This window comes from Ylistrum balloti, unplaced genomic scaffold (assembly GCF_031769215.1).
Source record: "Ylistrum balloti isolate Yb309-2 unplaced genomic scaffold, AGI_CSIRO_Ybal_v1 Utg370772, whole genome shotgun sequence".
Classification (NCBI taxonomy): Eukaryota; Metazoa; Mollusca; class Bivalvia; order Pectinida; family Pectinidae; genus Ylistrum; species Ylistrum balloti.
The window spans coordinates 203,111-226,096 of NW_026782452.1; the positions used below are offsets into that span (position 1 = coordinate 203,111).

Here is a 22,986-nt window from a genome sequence, read left to right on the forward strand (position 1 = left end):
GTCCATTCTGATCTTTCAATGGTATTTATTAATCCACAATATACAGAATCAGTCTAGTACATATAGTCTTTCACACAGCCTTTTACATATAGTACCATAATAGCAAAAAGCAATTCCCATGTGTCTCTTCATTGGTTAGTTTGTTGACAGATTTTTCATATATCCTTCTTCTTTGCTGGTCTCACTGACAAACGTCAGTGTTCTGGCGACATGGTGTCTCCCTATTTGGGTACAGACATCAGTGTATTTGGGTACAGAAGTAAGTGTTCTGGCAACATGGTGTCTCCCTATTTGGGTACAGACATCAGTGTATTTGGGTACAGAAGTAAGTGTTCTGGGGACATGGTGTCTCCCTATTTGGGTACAGACGTCAGTGTTCTGGCGACATGGTGTCTACCTATTTGGGTACAGACGTCAGTGTTCTGGCGACATGGTGTCTACCTATTTGGGTACAGACGTCAGTGTTCTGGCGACATGGTGTCTACCTATTTGGGTACAGACGTCAGTGTTCTGGCGACATGGTGTCTACCTATTTGGGTACAGACGTCAGTGTTCTGGCGACATGGTGTCTCCCTATTTGGGTACAGACATCAGTGTTCTGGCGACATGGTGTCTCCCTATTTGGGTACAGACATCAGTGTTCTGGCGACATGGTGTCTACCTATTTGGGTACAGACATCAGTGTTCTGGCGACATGGTGTCTCCCTATTTGGGTACAGACGTCAGTGTTCTGGCGACATGGTGTCTCCCTATTTGGGTACAGATAAACTTATCCATTTGTGCTGCACCTGGCTGAAGATACCCTTTCTGTATTTCTCTAATTATATACAATATGAGTAACATAAAAACTTGTTTCTAACTGAACTTATTCATCTACAAAACCCTAACTGGGTAAATGGTGTTAGGTATGTAGGCAGTGTCATGCTGTGTCTGCTCCCTCTTGCTATAGGGTGATGGTCAGATGTGGGGAGAATACTGTGACCTATAGTTAGGCCTTACACTTTGTAGAGATTTGTTTTATAACTTTGATGTATTATTCCTAATTAATAGTTATCCTTTACAGAATTATGTTGATACCCGTTGAATGTGAGTAATGCGTAGTTTCACGCACTGGTTTATAATTTTATACTAATCAGTAGTATTGAAGGTTTATCCAGCTACTGATCATTTGAAATGAGCACTAATGTAGTTTTACCTGGCTAACGTATTTACACCACTATAAATGTTTCTGGTGAACTCTTGCTGTACATCTCTACATCGAAAACAAATATTTTCATGTCACTGATATAAAAACAAAATTCTAGACACACTTTATATACAGCATTCCATTGCTACAGACATAATTTAAGAAATGACACCTGTACTTCACTCAAGTCAAAACAGAGTCTAATTTTCTGCATACTCAAGACTTCCAGACTTCGGAGCAAATTGGTGGCATTTGTTTAGCATAGTTTACAAATCCTTCAGAAATTAGTAGAGGGAGTCTCTATTGAAATAATAAGTGACCTTGACATTGGAACCCATGAAACACAAACTTACTTACCTAAGGCATTCTTGTATATGATCTTTGCATATATGTAAAAGTTGATCATGATGAATTTGCTGGAGAGAAGACGATTGAACAAAAGACTGACAAGATGAGTTGCACTTTTCAACACATTTTTAAAATTAGAGTACAGCCAAATAATGATTTCAACTTCATCATACAGATGTTTCGTCTTTCTAGGACACGTCAGTGATACTTCATCACACAGATGTTTCATCTTTCTAGGACTTGTCAGTGATACTTCATCACACAGATGTTTCGTCTTTCTAGGACTCGTCAGTGATACTTCATCACACAGATGTTTCGTCTTTCTAGGACTCGTCAGTGATACTTCATCACACAGATGTTTCATCTTTCTAGGACTAGTCAGTGATACTTCATCACACAGATGTTTTGTCTTTCTAGGACTCATCCGTGATACTTAATCACACAGATGTTTCGTCTTTCTAGGACTCGTCAGTGATACTTCATCACACAGATGTTTCATCTTTCTAGGACTAGTCAGTGATACTTCATCACACAGATGTTTTGTCTTTCTAGGACTCATCCGTGATACTTAATCACACAGATGTTTCGTCCTCTGATACTTCATCACACAGATGTTTCGTCTTTCTAGGACTCGTCAGTGATACTTCATCACAGATGTTTCGTCTTTCTAGGACTTGTCAGTGATACTTCATCACACAGATGTTTCATCTTTCTAGGACTTGTCAGTGATACTTCATCACACAGATGTTTCGTCTTTCTAGGACTCATCTGTGATACTTAATCACACAGATGTTTCGTCTTTCTAGGACTCGTCAGTGATACTTCATCACACAGATGTTTCGTCTTTCTAGGACTCGTCAGTGATACTTCATCACACAGATGTTTCGTCTTTCTAGGACTCGTCAGTGATACTTCATCACAGATGTTTCGTCTTTCTAGGACTTGTCAGTGATGAAAAGGGCACAAATTGTTGAAACTTAAGCGATACCAAATTAGTCAAAGTATTTGTAAAAATCTGAAACGGGAGGTGCACTTAACTGAAAATTCAACTGAAAATTCAATAAATTGCATTGTGAAATATTGAATGATTTCAAAAAGGATCAGATACATTGATTTGGGCTGGGAGATTGACGTATCATAGTAAAACTGAAATCTCTATAGGACAGAAACAAGAAACTGTAGTAACAGGAAAAGAATCTCAAATATCATAACACAAAATCAAACCCCTGTGATAAAATGGGATGTTAATGAAGAGACAGAAGTATCATCACTTCACCAGTCTAAAGCTGCCCACACTGAACAGTGACATGGATTACTCCCTTCCATTGATGCAGCCTTAAAACCCATTTAACACTCCATTACATAACGCCCAACATTTCTATCTGGTTAAAGGCCGCTGGTAAAGCTTGGAAATCTATTTACAGATGATTTGGTACATACTTAATTAGTGGTTTAAGCTTAATGGTCTAAACAGTAGTCAGAAATTACTCAAGTTTTGTTTCAAGTCAAATTTGTTTCAAGAACTCCAAGCAGCATAAATCACTGACTTAATTTCTATCTGAAAATTTGAAAATATCTTCTTTGTATCATTCTGATCATTTCAATACAAGTAATTGTAATATCTGACATACAATATTAAATAAAGTAAACAAGACAACATTTATGAGAATCTTCAACGCCATCCCAATCAAGAGAAACAACTTTGCATATCCTACTCTCTGATCAAAAAACAGGTGTTTTCAATTAAATACACAAGACAAGGTTATAAGATATGTACTTTAATAGCTAATATCTTGTTGTATCCTCACCAGTGAAAAGCAACGAGCTACAAGTAATCCCTAGGACATGTGTTACCTAGATTTCCATCTGGAGAGCAGCCAATACATGAGCACATCAAGACTAGCACCAACTCATTCTATACCTACCCTTATCTTTTAATATTCTAAATTTCAACTGAGAATTCGTGTCAAGGAGAAGGGGCCACTTAGACAAACAGAAACCATATCGAACGAGTCCATCATTTCACCAAAGCAAGAACCAGTTACAGTTAATATGAAAATGAGTACTGATGCTGCGTTAGAAAGCCGCAGTTTCACATCTACATTGTAAGTTATATGAATGATGTTATGTGAACATATACAGAATAAAAACATCAATCAAGTGTTGATTTACAAAAGAATATTTTATACTGATCAACGCATATTCATCAAATATATCAGTTGGTAACACTTAGGGACAAACTGACCATCTTTTTCTCTGTATTCAGTAGGACATGTGCATTGTTAATGCTGAATTGTTTCTGTAATGTACAGAATGGAACCAGTTCAATTATATCAGAGCCCAGACCTGTCAACTTGCTTCACTTCTACAAACCGAACCCTCCCTAAACTGGCCAAAATTCTTGGCCCATGCATGGTCACTTTGGAGAAGTTCCACTGTATTTTTCTGGTTTTTCAAAAGATAACTATTTAGTGGACACTTGATTCTGTGGATAAGTACAGCCACTAAATCTACTTATTCCTACCCGAGATATTTTAAGTTTGTGGACATCAGAAGTTATAGATAAAGTGTACCCACCAAGTCAATGAAGATGAATCCCCCACAAAAAATAAGTATTTTTACGGTACATATATTAACATCCTATATAAATATGGAACAATTTAATTCAATCATTCAGATAGTGTTTTAGATCCCTAAAATGACAATTTCCTTTACATTATAGACAACAACCACAACACATCCCAAACAATACAAATACCCTCACTCCCATTTATAATGAAATTGTGTTGCACTGAAGATTTTCTATAAATAGTACGGATGACCTTAAAATTGACCCTGGCAAGTTGAGACACTAACTCATTCAAGGTATGATGATAATTGACCAATATGTGATGTTCAATTAAAACTGGTTGAGAAATGAAGTTGCTAAAGTGATGACAAAAAGTTAACATATGTATGTATGAACGTAACACTATATTCCTTCTGCAGTCGCCATGTGGGGAAAAAATGATAACAATAGAAAACACCAGGAATTCCCATTTGCAATCGGATATAAATTTTTTGATCCACTTATTTAATATTGCTTTACTGAAATGATAAGACTCATGCAATGTTGCTACTACCTGTCTGATCAATCATCTCTATCCTCTGATTTATAAACAACCTTTCAAGACAATCTCACCAGCATCTCACAGCTCCAGACACCATCTCCCTGTACACCTACACTGCTACTGTTGAACTATCCCCTCACTATATATCTCTACTTCATGATTAAAATTTGATATGACAAACTCTTATCTTAGAAACAATTCTCTTTGGCACTAGAGCTAAAAATTTTATCACTCAAAGGCCATTTGCCTCCAGGGTCAAACCACATCCCTGCATGAACAGGACCAATGGTGAGGCTACCCAGATGTCTTCCTGCAGGTTATATTAGGGTTTAGGGTTTTAAAGTTAGAAATATGAAAATAAGCCAGAAACCTCTACAAAACAAACTTGGATATTTCAGCAATGACTGTAAAATGTTCTGGTCAAAAAAAAAATTAAAGCAGAACAACTTCTAAGATACAGAAACTTTCGGGGTCTTACAAGGCTTCATCACGTTTCTGGCCGTCCCTGCCCCAAACTTTATCACATCTGTAAGAGGTCAACTCAGGGAGGGACCCAATCATTTCCCTATTATGGCCAAAGAACAGAGCTTCCAGTGATGGATCCCTGTTATGAAAGCTTGACTGTATCTATACCAAAGAAACCTAAATATTCAACTAGTCCTAAACATTCTCTTCAATTTAACAAAAAAGTGTATTTCAACATAGACATATAGCGATGCTAATACCTCTTTATTGTATTCCCTTCTATAAGGATCAAGCTTAAATATCTAAGAAGTTCAAATTACACTTATACCAGAATTATTCTAATAATTTTTTCTCAAAATTAGGATAAGTCATCTATTCGAAACATCATACCTCAAGTGAATTCAGAAGCTATAGTAACTGATCTAGATTTATAATAATTTTGCTGTAAAATTTTAACCCCAGAGAAAGTTTTGAAACAACATGGCAAAATACCAAGACATTTATCAACAGTCTGTTCAGCTTTTACATCAGCATCTCTGAGAAAACATCGTAACACCCTCTTGGAGCCAGATATATAATTTACTACTAGGGATTTTCACATCGGTGCTGGCTCATAAATTGTTTATTTTTGTTGGTTATAATCGCATACCTAATAGAAACAGAGGCTGGAGAAGGAGAGTTACAGATCTACAGTGATAGAGGCTGGAGAAGGAGAATTACAGATCTAGAGTGATAGAGGCTGGAGAAGGAGAGTTACAGATCTACAGTGATAGAGGCTGGAGAAGGAGAGTTACAGATCTACAGTGATAGAGGCTGGAGAAGGAGAGTTACAGATCTACAGTGATAGAGGCTGGAGAAGGAGAGTTACAGATCTACAGTGATAGAGGCTGGAGAAGGAGACCTACAGATCTACAGTGATAGAGGCTGGAGAAGGAGAGTTACAGATCTACAGTAATAGAGGCTGGAGAAGGAGAGTTACAGATCTACAGTGATAGAGGCTGGAGAAGGAGAGTTACAGATCTACAGTGATAGAGGCTGGAGAAGGAGAGTTACAGATCTACAGTGATAGAGGCTGGAGAAGGAGACCTACAGATCTACAGTGATAGAGGCTGGAGGAGACCTACAGATCTACAGTGATAGAGGCTGGAGAAGGAGAGTTACATATCTAGAGTGATAGAGGCTGGAGAAGGAGACCTACAGATCTAGAGTGATAGAGGCTGGAGAAGGAGAGTTACAGATCTACAGTGATAGAGGCTGGAGAAGGAGAGTTACAGATCTACAGTGATAGAGGCTGGAGAAGGAGACCTACAGATCTACAGTGATAGAGGCTGGAGAAGGAGAGTTACAGATCTAGAGTGATAGAGGCTGGAGAAGGAGAGTTACAGATCTACAGTGATAGAGGCTGGAGAAGGAGAGTTACAGATCTACAGTGATAGAGGCTGGAGAAGGAGACCTACAGATCTAGAGTGATAGAGGCTGGAGAAGGAGAGTTACAGATCTACAGTGATAGAGGCTGGAGAAGGAGAGTTACAGATCTACAGTGATAGAGGCTGGAGAAGGAGAGTTACAGATCTACAGTGATAGAGGCTGGAGAAGGAGAGTTACAGATCTACAGTGATAGAGGCTGGAGAAGGAGAGTTACAGATCTACAGTGATAGAGGCTGGAGAAGGAGAGCTACAGATCTACAGTGATAGAGGCTGGAGAAGGAGACCTACAGATCTACAGTGATAGAGGCTGGAGAAGGAGACCTACAGATCTACAGTGATAGAGGCTGGAGAAGGAGAGTTACAGATCTACAGTGATAGAGGCTGGAGAAGGAGAGTTACAGATCTACAGTGATAGAGGCTGGAGAAGGAGACCTACAGATCTACAGTGATAGAGGCTGGAGAAGGAGACCTACAGATCTACAGTGATAGAGGCTGGAGAAGGAGAGTTACAGATCTACAGTGATAGAGGCTGGAGAAGGAGACCTACAGATCTACAGTGATAGAGGCTGGAGAAGGAGAGTTACAGATCTACAGTGATAGAGGCTGGAGAAGGAGAGTTACAGATCTACAGTGATAGAGGCTGGAGAAGGAGAGTTACAGATCTACAGTGATAGAGGCTGGAGAAGGAGACCTACAGATCTACAGTGATAGAGGCTGGAGAAGGAGAGTTACAGATCTACAGTGATAGAGGCTGGAGAAGGAGAGTTACAGATCTACAGTGATAGAGGCTGGAGAAGGAGAGTTACAGATCTACAGTGATAGAGGCTGGAGAAGGAGAGTTACAGATCTACAGTGATAGAGGCTGGAGAAGGAGAGTTACAGATCTACAGTGATAGAGGCTGGAGAAGGAGAGTTACAGATCTACAGTGATAGAGGCTGGAGAAGGAGAGTTACAGATCTACAGTGATAGAGGCTGGAGAAGGAGAGTTACAGATCTACAGTGATAGAGGCTGGAGAAGGAGAGTTACAGATCTACAGTGATAGAGGCTGGAGAAGGAGACCTACAGATCTACAGTGATAGAGGCTGGAGAAGGAGAGATACAGATCTACAGTGATAGAGGCTGGAGTAGTTGAGTTACTGATCTACAGTGATAGAGGCTGGAGAAGGAGACCTACAGATCTACAGTGATAGAGGCTGGAGAAGGAGAGTTACAGATCTACAGTGATAGAGGCTGGTGATAGAAGGAGAGTTACAGATCTAGAGTGATAGAGGCTGGAGAAGGAGAGATACAGATCTACAGTGATAGAGGCTGGAGAAGGAGACCTACAGATCTACAGTGATAGAGGCTGGAGAAGGCTGGAGAGACCTACAGATCTACAGTGATAGAGGCTGGAGAAGGAGACCTACAGATCTACAGTGATAGAGGCTGGAGAAGGAGTGATAGAGGCTGGAGAAGAGGCTGGAGAAGGAGAGTTACAGATCTACAGTGATAGAGGCTGGAGAAGGAGAGTTACAGATCTACAGTGATAGAGGCTGGAGAAGGAGAGTTACAGATCTACAGTGATAGAGGCTGGAGAAGGAGACCTACAGATCTACAGTGATAGAGGCTGGAGAAGGAGAGTTACAGATCTACAGTGATAGAGGCTGGAGAAGGAGACCTACAGATCTACAGTGATAGAGGCTGGAGAGGAGAGTTACAGATCTACAGTGATAGAGGCTGGAGAAGGAGAGTTACAGATCTACAGTGATAGAGGCTGGAGAAGGAGAGTTACAGATCTACAGTGATAGAGGCTACAGTGATAGAGGCTGGAGAAGGAGACCTACAGATCTACAGTGATAGAGGCTGGAGAAGGAGAGTTACAGATCTACAGTGATAGAGGCTGGAGAAGGAGAGTTACAGATCTACAGTGATAGAGGCTGGAGAAGGAGAGTTACAGATCTACAGTGATAGAGGCTGGAGAAGGAGAGTGATAGAGGCTTACAGATCTACAGTGATAGAGGCTGGAGAAGGAGAGATCTACAGTGATAGAGGCTCTACAGTGATAGAGGCTGGAGAAGGAGAGTTACAGATCTACAGTGATAGAGGCTGGAGAAGGAGAGTTACAGATCTACAGTGATAGAGGCTGGAGAAGGAGAGTTACAGATCTACAGTGATAGAGGCTGGAGAAGGAGAGTTACAGATCTACAGTGATAGAGGCTGGAGAAGGAGAGATCTACAGATCTACAGTGATAGAGGCTGATCTACAGTGATAGAGGCTGGAAGGAGAGTTACAGATCTACAGTGATAGAGGCTGGAGAAGGAGAGTTACAGATCTACAGTGATAGAGGCTGGAGAAGGAGAGTTACAGATCTACAGTGATAGAGGCTGGAGAAGGAGAGTTACAGATCTACAGTGATAGAGGCTGGAGAAGGAGAATTACAGTGATAGAGGCTGGAGAAGGAGAGTTACAGATCTACAGTGATAGAGGCTGGAGAAGGAGACCTACAGATCTAGAGTGATAGAGGCTGGAGAAGGAGACCTACAGATCTACAGTGATAGAGGCTGGAGAAGGAGAGTTACAGATCTACAGTGATAGAGGCTGGAGAAGGAGAGTTACAGATCTACAGTGATAGAGGCTGGAGAAGGAGAGTTACAGATCTACAGTGATAGAGGCTGGAGAAGGAGAGTTACAGTTACAGATCTACAGTGATAGAGGCTGGAGAAGGAGACCTACAGATCTACAGTGATAGAGGCTGGAGAAGGAGAGTTACAGATCTACAGTGATAGAGGCTGGAGAAGGAGAGTTACAGATCTACAGTGATAGAGGCTGGAGAAGGAGAGTTACAGATCTACAGTGATAGAGGCTGGAGAAGGAGACCTACAGATCTACAGTGATAGAGGCTGGAGAAGGAGAGTTACAGATCTACAGTGATAGAGGCTGGAGAAGGAGACCTACAGATCTAGAGTAAAAGATATTGGAGAAGAGATGAATAGATGCCGGTGTAGTAGCAATGCGTTCCCATCAGACAAAAGGAACTGACCACATCATCATCTGCACAGACATGTACACGGAGATAATTAGGCTGTCTGGCTGTACACATATAAAATGTTCTGTATACACCTATTTACCTCCTTGCTACCATACCATAAGGCAAATGTCTACATCACACATCCTAAACAACTGCTTTGAAGCAAGGAGTCATAATATTATGTATGTATTTATATAACAATCAAAATTCAAGTTTGATAAGGATCTTTACTCAGTAAAGAGATACATGAATTTCAAAATTGCTATATTCTTGCAGATACACTTCAATATTTTCTAAATTTTCTGAGGGAAGAAAAGATAAAAATTTCCCAAAAATACAACAAGAAGTGTAGATCTGAATGTTTAAGTATTTTTTACATCTGTCCATCAGTTAAGGTCTAAACCCTGTAAAGGCTGTACTGGGTGGCCTGTACATAAAACCTCTATATACTGTTTGGTATATAGAGTGAGGTGATGTGCCAGTCAGTATAGCTAAACACACAATTCTTTGGTCAGGTTTATCTTTACTGTGTCAGGTGCTGAGACCAAGCCTTTGATGGCTGTTGGATGGGGAGGATGAAGCTTGGGATTCTGCTCAGTCAATCAGTGGTAAGTTCCTACTATCAGCTGAGACCTCAGCAGGTGTTTTACCTTGTACAACATCTGTATAGCTATGTACCGTGAAAATCAAGTAGAAAAACTAGCACTACATCATCAAACAGTCCTACTGACTACAAAAACACCTCCATTTCTAACAGTCCTACTGACTACAAAAACACCTCCATTTCTAACAGTCCTACTGACTACAAAAACACCTCCATTTCTAACAGTCCTACTGACTACAAAAACACCTCCATTTCTAACAGTCCTACTGACTACAAAAACACCTCCATTTCTAACAGTCCTACTGACTACAAAAACACCTCCATTTCTAACAGTCCTACTGACTACAAAAACACCTCCATTTCTAACAGTCCTACTGACTACAAAAACACCTCCATTTCTAACAGTCCTACTGACTACAAAAACACCTCCATTTCTAACAGTCCTACTGACTACAAAAACACCTCCATTTCTAACAGTCCTACTGACTACAAAAACACCTCCATTTCTAACAGTCCTACTGACTACAAAAACACCTCCATTTCGAACAGTCCTACTGACTACAAAAACACCTCCATTTCTAACAGTCCTACTGACTACAAAAACACCTCCTTTTCTAACAGTCCTACTGACTACAAAAACACCTCCATTTCTAACAGTTCTACTCTCTCAATCAGTTTTTAACAAACTTTGCAATGAACCCACTTTGGGCAAACTTTAAGAAAATAAGGAAATCTTCCATCTTTTTTTTAAATCTGTGTCTTATTCCTGGTTTTCAACAATTCTACAAAGCTACTTGTGTCACGATTCTTTCCTTGTGGACGTCCTTGGCTTGACTAACACGCTCAGTCCAGAAAGATTCAGAGCAGTAAATCCATGTTCATTAAATGATTAACAACCTGATTACTCTGTAGGGCACCCTTACCTTGATGCAGGACACTAATAAAAATGTGTTGATGAAGGTTTATTCAAAATATGAAGTGAAACTAAAAATTATTTTGGGACTTTCACATTTAACTAGAAAATGGACCAAACGTTCAGTTTCTCTGTTCATTGTGCTTACTGAATGTAACACCAAAGATCTGCCAGTATACCAATTTTGTATGTCTATAACAATTCACAATCAAATGAAAAATCACACAATATACTGATTCACGTATACCATTAACCAAAGATTCAAATAGATAAATTGTACATCAATAACTACATATAGATAGAGCTCTCAAATTTTCTATTTGTAGGTTCCGTTGAAGCTATATTTTACTTTTCAACCTTTAAAGTATGAAGATTCTCCATAAACCAATATTTTTATAGTCGGCCTACAAGTATGTAAGCTCCCGGGAATCCTACATTATCCTGATCAGTCTTATGTAGACTTCAAACCTTTATTTTCTATTGCTCCACAAGAGAATGGAGACTCCCGTGAAAACTTTACTTTTTGTTTATCAACAAGAGAATGGAGACTTCTGTGAAAACTTTACTTTTTGTTTATCAACAAGAGAATGGAGACTTCTGTGAAAACTTTACTTTTTGTTTATCAACAAGAGAATGGAGACTCCCATGAAAACTTTACTTTTTGTTTATCAACAAGAGAATGGGGACTCCCGTGAAAACTTTACTTTTTGTTTATCAACAAGAGAATGGAGACTCCCATGAAAACTTTACTTTTTGTTTATCAACAAGAGAATGGAGACTCCCATGAAAACTTTACTTTTTGTTTATCAACAAGAGAATGGGGACTCCCGTGAAAACTTTACTTTTTGTTTATCAACAAGAGAATGGAGACTCCCATGAAAACTTTACTTTTTGTTTATCAACAAGAGAATGGAGACTTCTGTGAATACTTTATTCTTTGTTTATCAACAAGAGAATGGAGACTCACGTGAAAACTTTACTTTTTGTTTATCAACAAGAGAATGGAGACTCCCATGAAAACTTTACTTTTTGTTTATCAACAAGAGAATGGGGACTCCCGTGAAAAATTTACTTTTTGTTTATCAACAAGAGAATGGAGACTCCCATGAAAACTTTAAGTTTTGTTTATCAACAAGAGAATGGAGACTTCTGTGAATACTTTATTCTTTGTTTATCAACAAGAGAATGGAGACTTCTGTGAAAACTTTACTTTTTGTTTATCAACAAGAGAATGGAGACTCCCATGAAAACTTTACTTTTTGTTTATCAACAAGAGAATGGAGACTCCCATGAAAACTTTACTTTTTGTTTATCAACAAGAGAATGGGGACTCCCGTGAAAACTTTACTTTTTGTTTATCAACAAGAGAATGGAGACTCCCATGAAAACTTTACTTTTTGTTTATCAACAAGAGAATGGAGACTCCCATGAAAACTTTACTTTTTGTTTATCAACAAGAGAATGGGGACTCCCGTGAAAACTTTACTTTTTGTTTATCAACAAGAGAATGGAGACTCCCATGAAAACTTTACTTTTTGTTTATCAACAAGAGAATGGAGACTTCTGTGAATACTTTATTCTTTGTTTATCAACAAGAGAATGGAGACTCACGTGAAAACTTTACTTTTTGTTTATCAACAAGAGAATGGAGACTCCCATGAAAACTTTACTTTTTGTTTATCAACAAGAGAATGGGGACTCCCGTGAAAAATTTACTTTTTGTTTATCAACAAGAGAATGGAGACTCCCATGAAAACTTTAAGTTTTGTTTATCAACAAGAGAATGGAGACTTCTGTGAATACTTTATTCTTTGTTTATCAACAAGAGAATGGCAACTTCTGTGAAAACTTTACTCTTTGTTTATCAACAAGAGAATGGAGACTCCCCTGAAACCCTTATTTTCCTGTTTGGCCTACATAGTATACTGACTCCCCTGAAACCCTTATTTTCCTTTTCGGCCTACATAGTATGCAGACTCCCCTGAAACCTATACTTTCCTGTTTGGCCAACATAGTATGCTGACTCCCCTGAAACCTATACTTTCCTGTCTGGCCTACATAGTATGCAGACTCCCCTGAAACCCTTATTTTCCTGTCTGGCCTACATAGTATGCAGACTCTCCTGAAACCCTTATTTTCCTGTTTGGCCTACATAGTATGCTGACTCCCCTGAAACCTATACTTTCCTGTCTGGCCTACATAGTATGCTGACTCCCCTGAAACCCTTATTTTCCTGTTTGGCCTACAAAGTATGCAGACTCCCCTGAAACCCTTATTTTCCTGTTTGGCCTACATAGTATGCAGACTCCCCTGAAACCCTTATTTTCCTGTTTGGCCTACATAGTATGCTGACTCCCCTGAAACCTATACTTTCCTGTTTGGCCTTAGTAGTGTGTTGCTGATCCATGTTGAGATGCCGACCAATTCACACTGTTACAGCTAACTTCTGAGGATAAACACCTGGTGTTACAGTCCATTACTTTTTACATCCCTGTACCCATGTTTACACAAACAGGTGCTTAATCTACACACATGTACTTCTTGCCAGTACATTGGAGATTCTTTTTAAAGAAATGGATTTCAGAGAAAGTGTGCACATAATGGTTTTTCTAATTCAAAACTATAATCTGGCCAAATATATCATATTTCACAATTAACAGACAAAATATCCTTTCATGGTGTGGTCTATGTCTGAGCACTAGTGTAGTTTACCAACGCACATGGAATTCTCAAACTCTACAATTCTACCTTTACATAACTAAATATGCCTTTCTTATACCTAGACTATTCCCTGGCTTCATTTTAGTTTTATACAGTAGATATAAGACAATTTAATGGGTATGAATGAAGGGGAAAGATTATCTATTAGATTAATACAGCAAGATATTTCTTTCTGGAGACTTTCGGGCTGGTGACCAGACTATTTAGCACCAAGCCAATGTTGAGTATGAAGTGTTGGTCTGTACTTGGTTGGGACAAATAATGCCTTAAACCTTGATGTAAAATAAGATTTATTTTGTAAGCAACTCAAAATGTGTTAAGAAAAATTGATACACTTTCATGTTCAGAAGCAATCTATGGGGTGCGTTTAGGGATGTGCTTTTGAGTGTCAGGGTCAGAGGAAACTTTGGCAATGATAAAAAAGTAAAGACACTGATACTATTTATAGATCCTGAGCAACAGGAAACAAAGTCTGATGGGAAAATTAAAGGAAATGTCATTAGCTTGTTTGTCTTAATTTAGATAGCAATATCTTTGTATAAAAGGGTAAATTAGATATCGGCATTGATTAACAATATCTAACCAAGGAAAGGTGTTTAGACATTTCATCAGACTAGCCCTGGGAAAGGTTATAACCAGTATCATTCACATCACAACTTATCATGAGAACCTAACAGTTGAATGTGTGATCTCAATCATGACACAAAAACACATCTACAAAATTGTCCCCCGGAGACAAAAGAGATCAAATTTTATCACATATAAACAGTGAAGTTTCACTTAGGTGATGTATCCTCCCTATGGAAAGTCCTTCCTTCCCACAAAATTTGTCACCTGTATTATATACCTGTACGGTACATATGCCTGTACATTGTGTTTCCTGTACAGTATTTTACCTGTAAATTGGGTTTTTATATGTATTATATACCTGTAAACTATTTTACCAGTGCAGTACTTACTAGGGATGTCAATACAATAGAACTTGCTATTTGAATATTCATTTGCATGTAGATTCCATATGGTATGCTACTTTCACTTTCAGACTCAGAGAGCAGTCACTTAACCTTGGCACAGAGTGCTATTTAAAATATCATTTTCCTCTTCAAATACCATCCTACCAAACAAATACTTCAAGATTTGTTGTCATCTGTAGTATTTACTTGTAAACTGTATTACCTGTAAAGTATCTTACCTGTTAGCTGTGTTACCTGTAGAATATTTACCTGTTTATTTTTACCTGTTAATTACTATATGTACAGTATTCACCTGTAAACTGTGTTATCTGCAGAGTATATACCTGTAAACAGTGTAACCTGTAAAGTTTTTACCTTTAGACCATGCTACCTCTAGAGTATATACCTATACTTTGTCTTACATGTATAGTAATTACCTGTAAACTATGTTATCTGCAGAGTATATACCTGTAAACAGTGTTACCTGTACAATATTTACCTGTTATATGTGTTACATATACATTATATACCTGTAAACAGAATTACCTGAACATAACATTTTATTTAATTGTAAACCTATCAAGGCTACCTGTTAACAGATAACATCACTAAATTATGTCTTATGTCTTACCTCGTCATTGTTGGTGCCTTTGAAGTTGTGGAGAGCTTTCACTCGCTTTGGTTGCTGTTGGTTTGGTTCCACCATCTTGATGAATTTTGGTTTTGGTTTGAGTTCTGGTTTCTTGTTGAGAGGAGGTGGAAGTTCGGGTTTTTTGTTTAGAGGGGAAGGACACTGCGGTTTCTTGGTTAGAGGAGGTGGTGGCTCTGGTTTCTTGGCCTGAGGTATAAGATTAGCAGTAGCAGTAGCTGTCACATGGGTACGTGTGACATTTATTGCTTCATATGCATTTTCCTTGACATCCTGAAACTCTTCATAAATTGGTTCGTCCTCAAGTGTTTCAGGTTTGTCAACATCAACTCTGATGATGGTGTTTCTTGGGGACACAAATGGGGTGGAGTCTTCTGATTCCCCTGTGAGTACCCCCCCTTCCTCTGCCTCCCCCTCAGGCTTGTGATCCCCTAGGGTGGGGCAGTCCGCCTGCTGTTTGACAGCTTTTTCTTCCTCTTCCCTCTGCTGTCCTCGCTCCTCTAAAATAGCAATAAAGTCATTGATTTCATTCACAATCACATCAAAATCATCCGACAATTCTGTGCTAGAGGTTTGCTTTTGTTTAGCCTGTTTATCCATCTCTCCTGGTACAGAGGATGAAATAGACAAGGATTAACACCAGATCTTATATCAGAGATAAGCCCTCATCTTGAGAGCAAGAATTTATCCCTGAAAAACCTTGTCATGGTAGAATCTAGTAGCACTCAAGCCCAGATATTTGGTAAAGGAGGCTGGTGAGATGTTGTTAAGATTCAAAACTCCAAAAGATTTCACTACAGACTTTTTCCTGATTCACTTTAGACTGAGGCTCACTTTGGGTAAACACAGAAGAATGCACTTGGAATGTCTAAATAATTACACAGAGCATCAAATATAAATCCATCCCTGATTTCCAATTTCCTGTGAAGTCAGAAACTAAGATGTGGCTCTACATGCCAATGGTAAAGAGTGGTACACTACAGCGACTGTGGAGCTGACATAATGCTCAGGATCTCAACTTGATGTTAGATAAACAAGATGTAAATTGACCCAGAGTAACCTCTCTGGATATGTCAGCCTCACTGATTGGCTACTTCTCATGCTCGTGCTGATTGAGGGGGGTCACCAGGGGGTAATGTGTATCTATCAAAGATCAAACTCCCTGTATCCCACTTCTATACGCACATATCCCTACTTAAAGGTATGACATAGCAGGTATAAGTCAGTGAACTCTGTCCATGTACAGTTTCACTTTTTATTTTCGCGTCTACTGAATCTGGCTAAAGAGATGCAGTGCTGCCAAAAATTAAGAACCTTTGAGAACTTCAGACCCAGACAACCTATCTATAAATAGTGGAGATGCCTGTAAGCAATAGATGATCTAACGATAATGTACTGCTCCAGTAGCAGCTAGTCCATGGACATAAAGCCTGGAAGAGTTCTACATGGATTTTACTAGTGGTTTGTACAGTTTTACACAGGATATACACTGATCAACAGGAAAAGCTGAAGGAGCCAGATGTTAAAATGATCCAGTAAGGCTGGTGGATCAGAGAAAAGGGGAGATAATGAAGCTGTGAGGGAGTACTGCTGATAAGATATCTAATTTGGGGTCTATGTTTGATAGGTTGGATTCCAGTAGGGGAAAGAGATTGGAAATCTGATAACGGTGGAATGTAGGCAATCAGGTCTAAGGTTGTCTGATGCTTAATGTACATGTTATAGGATACTAAAAACGCCAGAATTAACAAAACATCATCACTTCACTATAAAAAGATTATCACTAAAAATTAACTTATATAGTAAAACTAAAGCAAGATTAATGCATGTGCTAGTAGAAAGTTTATCCTAAATATCATAAAACATGTTAATTTTGCCACACACAAATTAAATATTTCACTTTATGTGTCAAAATTGGATTATCTTATTTTAGATATATTAATCATTGAAGAGAAACTAGAAATAGTTATCGCTCATTTTCAATTAAAATTTTGCAGTTTCAATATTCACTGTGCAATCTTATCGTGAAAATAGAGAAAATTTGACATTGATGAGAAAAAAAACTGTTATAAGGTACATAGTTATAGAGAAAACACTTACAGGAAACACAAGTATATTTCATAATACGAATGGACTCTATCACTTGTAAAAAGTTACCACATCTTGTTATTTACCTGGTTTTAGTGTATCAACAAGGATTGGTATCAGACACCAGTCTTTCTATTTCAAACCTTTCGCTAACTGGCTTATACATGTACCTCTGGAATCACATGAGTTCTGATATTATTTTAGTAAGTCAGTTGGCGGAAATGAGGTAATAAAAACAAAATTGCATGCGTGAGTCATAAGGCCAACAAAAGTATACCTGTGTTTCATGTTTACCTCAAGGTCCCATGGTGTGTACCAAAAGTAGTCTTTGTACCAGTAAATATAGAAGTTATAATTCTAATGGTTGCGTATCGTTTCAAATTTAACCTGTAGGTACAGGAATATTTAGCTTCACTTAAATGCTTTTCTTAGATAAAATGTTTGAGTAAAAATCACAAATTTGGTCTACCTATTAAGTTAGAACAAAGGAAACTACAAACAATGCCAATTTATTCTGCACCTGGTGCCTTGATTGAAAAAGGGCAATTATATCACATTCTGTGTATCTACAGTACACACATTCATCAATGACATACAAATGGATATTCACAATTGTAAACACTTGATGTACTGGAAGTAATTACTTACTAGGATTTGAACCCAGGACTTCTGGTTTACTAGTCTTAAACTCAACTGTAGAGCTAAGTATTTAACAACTATTATTTTACTAGGGTTACACATAAGTGTAGGGCCAACATGTACATTTTGCATATGTTCATAAATAATGATGAATGTTTAATTTCACTTTTATCTAAATGTAAATATCAGAGAGCAGCTTAATGCAGAGTTTACCTGTAGGACTAAAATCTGATGCTTAATTCTAGAGAGAATGACAAGTTGTGTGTACATTTTGCATTTATTTTCTTACTTGCAGCTTATATAATCACACAATTAACATTTGAGGACTTCACTGATAAGAAGCTTCTTCCCCTTATTCACATTCTCCCTTAAGAGGTTGTATCAGAATACCAGTATGAAGAATTGCTATCCTGCACCAGAAATAAATTAAATTTAATCTAAATTTGTAATTATTATTAAAGATTTATAAGAAATTGTTAAATTTTAACATTCAACATTTATCACAAATGATTGATAGTTACGCTGACTTTTGAGATTAATAGAATATATTGGTACAATATGGTACTTTAACATTTAGATAACTGTGTTTATCTTTTAATAAGCCCAGGCCTAGTAGTCAATAAATAGCCTATGATTCAACATCTGAGGATGAGTCTATAACTGGACAGTGAAATATTACTTTGTAATTCTACAAGACAAACAGCTACGGATATAGATAGGCGTATTTCCAGGCATGTGCTTACTACCAGGCAAACTCATGGCAACCCTTACGATTCTGACTTGTGTCACACCACAGGTGATTAATTTACATACATATATCTACAAGTCCGGGATGAATGATACATTCTTTTCTAAATCTGGAAAAATTAACATGCTATAAACATGGAATGCCTCGTTATTTGTGGAAGATGTCCCAATATCTTAAAATGTAGATAAATCACATCAACACTGACAATGCTCGAGACATACTGATATGATCTCAACAATGACCTCATCAGTATTAGCTTTAAGCTTAAGTCTTTTTTAAATTCTAAATATATAAACCACATGTACCAGGTAAACTCAGTAAAATCATGATAAACAATTTCTAGTCACAGTGCTCCACTTTAACTCAATGATCCAGAGTATGTCAATGTTTCAATCAACTATTATCCATTAATTGTTTTTCCTACTTTTCACAGTAAAATGTGTATAGGTTGTTTAATGTTTGAGATACAGAAAATCTACAAGAAGTACAACGGTCTAAGGGAGATAACTGATGTTCTCTTTGTAGATCTGTTGTATCAATATCAATAAAATAAAGTTGAACACTTGACACAATCCAGAACCTATTCATTCCCTATAAAAGAATATGATTTCATTTGTTTCACAACACACATACCAGTTTTATATTGTCTAAGCATAAAATATGACAGCTATTCTCTCAAAAGGATTTTGAATCACTGATTATTTTCAGTTGCTAAGCTTCCTGAAAACTAAAATAGTATTATCATGTAACAATAAATGTTTCAGGTAAAAAATTACAGCCACCAATTGCATAACAGTCAAGACTTCAGGTGTGCACACAATGAAAGCTAGGATACAGGACAAGCTAAAAAGGATTAATGATTTTGTCTGCACCTTTATTTAATATTTTCTATAAAATAGCTCACTAACATTAAATTTAAACAAAGTATTGAATAAACTTCATGGTAAAAATATCACTCCAAACTTGTGATTACAAACAAAATAATAAAAAAGTGATCAGTATGTACCATAGAATGCATACATACTATCAAACTTTTTTCCCAAATATATGAAAATGAATTTACTGAAGTATATTTTCTGAAATTTAGTAGCCAGTTATCTATATTTGAAGCATTGGGACAATTTCCACTAAATACAAACAGAATAACAGGACATTTCACCCACATGGCATGTTATATTTTCAAATATTTTATGTCACAGGCCACATAGGTAAATTAATTAATTTTTCAGGAATGAATGACTTGATTAACTACCTGTGGGTAAAACAATGGTACCCTGCAATAACACTTAAAGAATACACTTCTAAAAGCAGTATATGTAACTGTCCCTCAAAACACAGGACAGGACCATTACCCATAATGGCCATATTGCAGAGTTGTGCCCAACCTGTCAGTGTGACACCGTTATACACACAATATCAAACACGCCCTCAGACTCACTATACGTGTTATTGTCTTCATGAGAGGGGTGTGGCACATTCTAACCGGTCTTAATAAACATGCTGTCTTTTTGTTGTCGTTACTTATGACACCTTTCTAGGGTTAGATTTCTGTTCTGTGTAAGTCAAGCATTAAAAGTAACAACGAATATTTAATTATCAGCCGAGAGAAGATAGTTAAGTTCCAAAAGGAATTCTTCAGTTTGGTGAAAGCGAAAGTGTACATCCTGTTTTGATTTCGTCTACCGGAGCAACTGAACTCTTGACACTCACATATTTAAACACATTGAGGAATACAAAAATTACATGGGTATAATAGCACATGCGAGACTACCTAAGGCACATCAAAAATCTTTTTAAAACGACAAATATCAAAGAACAGAGTGAGTGTGTTCTGTGATGGTTATCGTGTTTTCATGTGCTATTATTTAAGATAGTTTCGACAAGACGTAAGCTTACCAGAATGTCTTGTGTGTTGCTGGGTTGTTGTTTTGTACCCTGGTCGTTATGAGTCAAGTAATGTGTAAAATACCGTGTGCATGCAGCTACAGTGCATGTGTTATTGTTTTCACTAGTACAGTGGCTGAAAAATGGCGGAAGCAGAATGAAAATGACGTCATACACGGGAGACAACTCATGAAAGTTTACAACCTTCTCCGATAAGTGCAGTACTGGCTCAAGAAATAGCGGTTTGGAAATCGTCAACGGAGTTCAGTGATCCACAGAATATATGACTATTTGTTAACTTCGGTGTTTCAAAATATGCTTATATACAAATGTTATTTGTGATAGTACGTTGCCAAGGACATAATTTGATTTTTGGATCCAAATTTGATTGTTTTATTTATTTTTTTGCATTACGTGCTAATATTCATCGTCATTCTCCGGAATATTTCTACATTAGAGTAAATGAAATGTTCATGTACACTACAGGTACAACGTGGGTCTGCATACTAACTTTGGTACAACGTGGGTCTGCATACTAACTTTATCAATGGGTGATTTAATTCAACATTTGAATAGTAAATATTTTTTCAAGTTTGGATGGGAAATATATATATATCTACTTTTGTTGTTAACTAATTCATTTCTCTGAAATTCTGTTTTTTTTTATTCATTTATGTTTTTAGAACTTTATGTTAAACTTTGGCACAAAAAATATAGCTTTCGAACGTAGGTTTATTGGCGCCCATCATTGTATGATCTAGATTATTACAGTAGTTCTATATCCGTTTGATGTTTCCAATCCTCCCCGGCAGAATCATTCACAAATATAAGGAACAAACGAAACCTCGATACACATTTAAGAAGGACCCAATCAGTCTCGAGAAATTTCCGAGTAACAAACTTCAAACGTTGACATCCGAGATTGTCGCATATCAATATATTTTCCCCGATCAATCCAAAAGTAGACATCACATACAGAATAGTTACTAGAATAGAATAGAATAGAAACTTATTATAATCATAAGTGATTCTAAAGAAATAGCGACAGCAAATTTTGACAGTCAAAATCCAAAATGGCTTCCTGTTGCTCAATTTATTTTTGCCGGTTTGTCTCAAAATGGCCTGCTGAGAATGCGTGACAAAAGGTCCAGGACAAACCACAAATCGAAATTGGAAATAATCCCCGGCAATTTTAAAAAATATCAATAACAAACTCAACTTTGCGTACAGACGGGAGACTTATCACATGAATTATGCCACCCTGGTTCTTGTTCAGGAATTTCAAGAAGGCGGATGCAGTGACAAACTTGAATACAGCAACAGTTCAATCACATAAAACCATTTATGGACCTCCCAAAACTCGTCTGTGAACATTCAGTCTGAGCACAATTTTCTAACAACAAAAAGCGACAAAACAATTTTTTATATGGTGGCAACGAGTTCCATTTTGACAGTTGCATGGCTTCAATTGAAAGTTGGAAGAACCATGATTCGAATTATTGTAACGAGAAACTTATTTTAATATGAATGATTTCTGTGCAAAAAGACAACTTTTTTTCAAGATGGCCGCCCCTGTCTTGAATGTTGCTGAAATCCAAATTTTAGTTAAACATTTACGTCTCAATACCTATTTTGATCGTCTCATTGGTAACCCCGCAGTCTTGGTGTTAGTTCAGATTTCAAGTTTGATATCTCTAAACAACGACAAAAAGACAGCGACATCTCACAGTATCAGCGACATATTACGACAGTGATATCTCTGGACAACGACAAAAAGACAGCGACATCTCACAGTATCAGCGACATATTACGACAGTGATATCTCTGGACAACGACAAAAAGACAGCGACATCTCACAGTATCAGCGACATATTACGACAGTGATATCTCTGGACAACGACAAAAAGACAGCGACATCTCACAGTATCAGCGACATATTACGACAGTGATATCTCTGGACAACGACAAAAAGACAGCGACATCTCACAGTATCAGCGACATATTACGACAGTGATATATCTGGACAACGACAAAAAGACAACGACATCTCACAGTATCAGCGACATATTACGACAGTGATATATCTGGACAACGACAAAAAGACAACGACATCTCACAGTATCAGCGACATATTACGACAGTGATATATCTTGACAACGACAAAAAGACAGCGACATCTCACAGTATCAGCGACATATTACGACAGTGATATCTCTTGACAACGACAAAAAGACAGTGAC

General features: G+C 37.6%; 1 protein-coding gene across 6 annotated transcripts in view; it reads right to left on the minus strand.

The window, feature by feature from the left end:
* LOC132558214 (rho guanine nucleotide exchange factor 7-like) overlaps positions 1-22,986 on the minus strand; it is a 92,335-nt gene that overhangs the window by 65,627 nt on the left and 3,722 nt on the right. For 4 of the 6 annotated variants that reach the window (XM_060222755.1, XM_060222754.1, XM_060222753.1 and 1 more), the window contains exon 2: positions 15,370-15,887. In XM_060222755.1, the coding sequence (XP_060078738.1) occupies positions 15,370-15,887 (518 nt within the window). Of the gene's footprint in view, positions 1-15,369; positions 16,313-22,986 lie in introns of those variants that run through there. The other 2 variants (XM_060222751.1, XM_060222750.1) reach the window with 2 other exon arrangements.